This window comes from Sinocyclocheilus anshuiensis, unplaced genomic scaffold (assembly GCF_001515605.1).
Source record: "Sinocyclocheilus anshuiensis isolate Anshui unplaced genomic scaffold, SAMN03320099.WGS_v1.1 scaffold436, whole genome shotgun sequence".
Classification (NCBI taxonomy): Eukaryota; Metazoa; Chordata; class Actinopteri; order Cypriniformes; family Cyprinidae; genus Sinocyclocheilus; species Sinocyclocheilus anshuiensis.
In genome coordinates, this window is record NW_015560618.1 from 2,474,559 (window position 1) to 2,479,247 (window position 4,689).

Sequence of the window (4,689 nt, forward strand, 5' to 3'; positions counted from 1 at the left end):
AGGAGAAACAATAATGTACAGTATGTGGAAAATATTGTTTTTTTTTTTAACCTTAAACCACATAAACACATTTCATTACACCAAATACACAAAATAATGTTCTTTTTAGCAGCATCATATGACCCCTTTAACGCTCACAACACCCTATTTTGGGCAAAAATAGGAAAGATAATACTTTTTCTCTAAAGAAACAGGATTCCCTGAATTATCGTCATTAATATCGTTATCGTAACAAATACCAGAAATATCGTGATATATTTTTAAGCCCATATCGCCCATCCCTAAGTCATAATTACCCTTTTTTCTTCTGTGGCTGAAACAGCAAGTGAAAAAACATTTGGAGATATACATTTGGAATTGCAATTAAAAAAATTGTTCAGAATTATGAGTTTATACCTGACAAGAAACAAAGTCTGAATTGTGAGATAAAAAGTTGCAATTACCTTTTTAATATTTTTTTTCTTTAAGGAAATTGGTTTATTTATTTATTATAGATCTTACTGTAAACAGTTTGTCTGTGCATATGTTTATTTTATTATTATTTTTTTTTTATGAAAGTGTCATAACTGGACCAATCATTTAGTCTGCTTAAACCCGTCCACATGAACTGTCATTCATCTGCTTCCATATTTGGGTGCAGTGCCCACGTTTCAAAATCCAATCAGCAGCCAATGCATCAAGCTTAGTCTCTGCCCTGCATTTGTACTTTTCTGATCATTCGTTACACTCAGATCTAATACAGAAGAAAAGATGTTTCGACTTTAAGTGGTTAGATTCATCTCATAAGATTTGGTGTTAATTGTTTTTAAGCTAAAACTAGAGACTTTATTTGCAACAAGACAAAGAAAACATACAAATGTACAAATTCCCACTTGTGACGTGGCAGTGTAATGACAATAAAGGTTATAAATGACTGTTTATTGTGAAAGATAAATGTTTGATGTTTGTAGAAGATGTCAACGAGGAAGAGCAGTAATTCAGGGCAGACGCCTGATAAGAGAAGCCAGTTATCCAAACCCGAGCCCTCTGAAGAGGATGAAACGGGCTACTTCAGTTCAGGAGATGTTATGAGCACATCACCGAGTGTAAGACTTGCACATCACAGTACAACTGTCTCGACTGCTCATTTTTGCTGTAAAATACCTTATGTGTAATACCTTATGCACATACTGCATAGACTTTTGCTTGTGATGTCCCCAAACACATCTATGTATGTGTGTTTTCAGGTCACAGGTGAAGTGGGCATCATAGAGAGTATCTCTCTAAGGAACTTCCTGTGTCACTCGATGCTTGGTCCCTTTGCGTTTGGTCCAAATGTCAACTTTGTCGTAGGAAACAATGGAAGTAAGTCCTTCTCCATATTTAATTTTTAGTTGCATGAAAATAGATTTTTCTGTGCGGTATAAATTTTAAAAACCTGAGTCATGGCAATGTTTTACCTGAATTGTGAAGTTTTAGTAACTGTTTTAGATTCGAAATCCAGACTACTTGTTTGAATCAGTCTGACGATTTCTTCATTGAATGAACTCATTGAACACATTTGATGTTGAAAATAAAGTATCATACATGTTATTCACTCTTTTTTTTCTAGCCTTTCATTTTGCCTTGACATTTTTCTCACCTGTGGATTTAAACAGAATATGTCACTAACACATATATGAACTACCCATTTAAAGGTCCCATGGCATGAAAATTTCACTTTATGAGGTTTTTTAACATTAATATGAGTTCCCCTAGCCTGCCTATGGTCCCCCAGTGGCTAGAAATGGCGATAGGTGTAAACCGAGCCCTGGGTATCCTGCTTTGCCTTTGAGAAAATGAAAGCTCAGATGGCCCAATCTGGAATCTTCCTTTTATGTCGTCATACGGGGAAAGGTTACCTCCCCTTTCTCTGCTTTGCCCGCCCAGAGAATTTGGCCCGCCCATGAGAAAATGAGCTACTACCGTGCGAGGCGAGCGCAATATTTTTTTTTCCTCGAGAGACATCATGGCTTGCAAACGAGTGAAGCATGGCAGTTGCCCCGCCTCTCTCCTCCTCATTAGCATTTAAAGCTACAGACACAGAAATGGCACGTCCTAAGGAAAGCTCATTGTGGGACTGGCTCGTAGTGGCTGAAATTCTGCACCAAGGCTGAATTTCGGGAAAGAGACCTCAGATACAGTACTAGGGACCACTTAAGCCTATATAAAAGCATCCAAAAAGCAGCATGTCATGGGACCTTTAAGCGGTAAAATAGGTACACCACAGTCTGGACCACTAGGGGGCCACAGAACCCTGATTGGGGAACATTGCAGCTATAAAATTGCGAGCTGTGGCTCACAGAAATATATCTTGCATCAAATTATAAGAGGTCACTAAGGCCACATCCACACGAAGCCAGAGCTTTCCCTATCCAAACTCTTTTTTCCTTGTCTCAAGAAATATCTGCGTCCACACGAAACGATGTAGTATACATGCCAGACCAGTATGTGGCGTTGTATTTCTGCCACAGAGATGCACTAAAAGCAGAGAAAAAGACTTGGAGCATGTGCATAAACCTTGCACACTGTATACAAAGTCAACACAACAAGAAGAAAATGAACATGGAACAATACATTTATTAATCTGTGCTAATGTTAGTTATTAAAAAGACAATCACTCAGTGTTTGTTCATGTTGTTGTTGCTGTTACGTGACGTAGCAGTGTCTGACTAGGGCCGAGACGTGGGGTGATAACATCATTTCACAAAATATACGGATTGGCTTTACACACGAAAACGCAAGGCTGTCGTTTTCAGATTTATCCACTCTGGGACCCGATTTTAAAAAATAGCAGTTTCAGGCCCTGTCCACACGAACGCAGGTATTTTCAAAACTGCAGCTTTTTCTATGAGGTTTGGCCATTCGTCCACACGCAAACGCAGCACCAGGTCACTGAAACCGAACATTTTTGAAAACTCCTGCCAGGGTGAAGATTTTCAACAACTCTGGTTGCAGTGTTATCATGTAGACCGTAAAACTGGAGATTTTGGCTTGTGACGTCAGCGCCTGCGCTGTTATCTCCGCCTACTGGAAACTTTTTCAGGCTTCTGATTGGCCAACATGGCTTTACGGTTGAGATTATATCGCCACCTGTTGGCTTGGCATGCTCTTGACAGTGCTTCATAGCATGCTTTTGCAATTTCATGTGGACAGAGATTTTTTTTTAAACGGAAGAAGGAAAAACTCTTTTTTTATAAAAATACCTGTGTATGTGTGGACATGGCCTCACACTCCCAAAACGCCAGATCCATCTGGACGAAATACCGATACAAAATTTTTTACATATACAACTAAACGTGTCTCCGTGTGGACGGGGCCTAAGTTTGAACCTTGATCAACAGACAGCGGTTTAAAATAAATTAATTAAGGGAACAGTTCACCCAAAAATTTGTTTTAAGGACTTAGTTTGTAAGTACCCAATAAAATCTTTTTATGACAAGTACAAAGAATCTTTTGTATGTATAAAATATTATATTTTTATTTTGAAAGTGACATTTTATAAAATATTTGTACTTATGTTATATTTATTATATTATATTGATGTATAATTTGTATCTACCATGTAATAGCCAGGGAAGTTGCAATGTCAATATATTTAAATACACCAACCAACTAACCACCCAAAAATGAAAATTTGCTGAAAATGTACTCAAGCTCAGGCCGTCCAAGAAGTTTTTTTCTCATTGGAACAGATTTGGAGAAATTTAGCATTACCAGGGCTGTAGACTCATTCTTCCCACTGGTCGCTCTTTTGCGAGTAACTTTCTCAGTTGGACGCATTTTTATTTTTATTTTATTTTTATTTTTTTGCATGGGATTAATCAATGCATGCTAATGAACTTCTATCATAGTTTATAGTTATATGGTAACAAAAGTGTTCAACATTCAACCCGTTCTTTTTTATCAGTATTATTTGTGATTTAAATTTAGTGAAGGGGAATTCCTCTTTTGTTGTGTTGTAAGTTCTCAGTTGGACGCATTTTTATTTTTATTTTATTTTTAGTTTTTTGCATGGGATTAATCAATGCATGCTAATGAACTTTTATCATAGTTTATAGTTATATGGTAACAAAAGTGTTCAACATTCAACCCGTTCTTTTTTATCAGTATTATTTGTGATTTAAATTTAGTGAAGGGGAATTCCTCTTTTGTTGTGTTGTAAGTCGGACTTTGGACACTTTCACTTTCGAATTCACAATCATGGTGTCACGCTTTACAAAAAAAAAAGATAATTGTCTGTTTTGCTTATATCTATACACCTTTCACTTTTTAAGACTAAAACAAAAGATTGATTCATTGTTATTCTTAATTAAAAAGCACAACAACAATAAAACAGTAGGCTATAATGACAAACTAGCTTACATAACGTTTATTAACAAAAACGAATAAGCTGAGGCATGGCATACACCTCATGCTATATTATATACCGACTAATAAATTACAGAATGTTTAGCAAACACTGAGGAATCAAATAGGCTAAATAAAAAACAAAAAAATTAAAGAAAGCCTCCATAGCGTAAAGTGAGGTAAACAGCAAAGATAACAAGCTTTTTAAAAAGAAAAGTAAAACTAAACTGGCTGTCGGTGACAGGACTTGCATGTTTTTTTCCCCCACAAGAATACCAACATGTTCACCTTCTCTGGTTTAAGAAGCGGTCTTTTACTTTA

At 36.6% G+C, this 4,689-nt stretch overlaps 1 protein-coding gene across 1 annotated transcript in view; it reads left to right on the top strand.

Annotated features, from left to right (window-relative positions):
* The first annotated feature begins 1,284 nt into the window (after positions 1-1,284).
* Positions 1,285-4,689, top strand: part of LOC107681721 (structural maintenance of chromosomes protein 6-like) — a 58,595-nt gene continuing 55,190 nt past the window's right edge. The window contains exon 1 of the mRNA XM_016478040.1: positions 1,285-1,344. Within this exon, the coding sequence (XP_016333526.1) occupies positions 1,287-1,344 (58 nt within the window). The 5' untranslated portion in view covers positions 1,285-1,286. The remainder of the gene's footprint in view (positions 1,345-4,689) is intronic.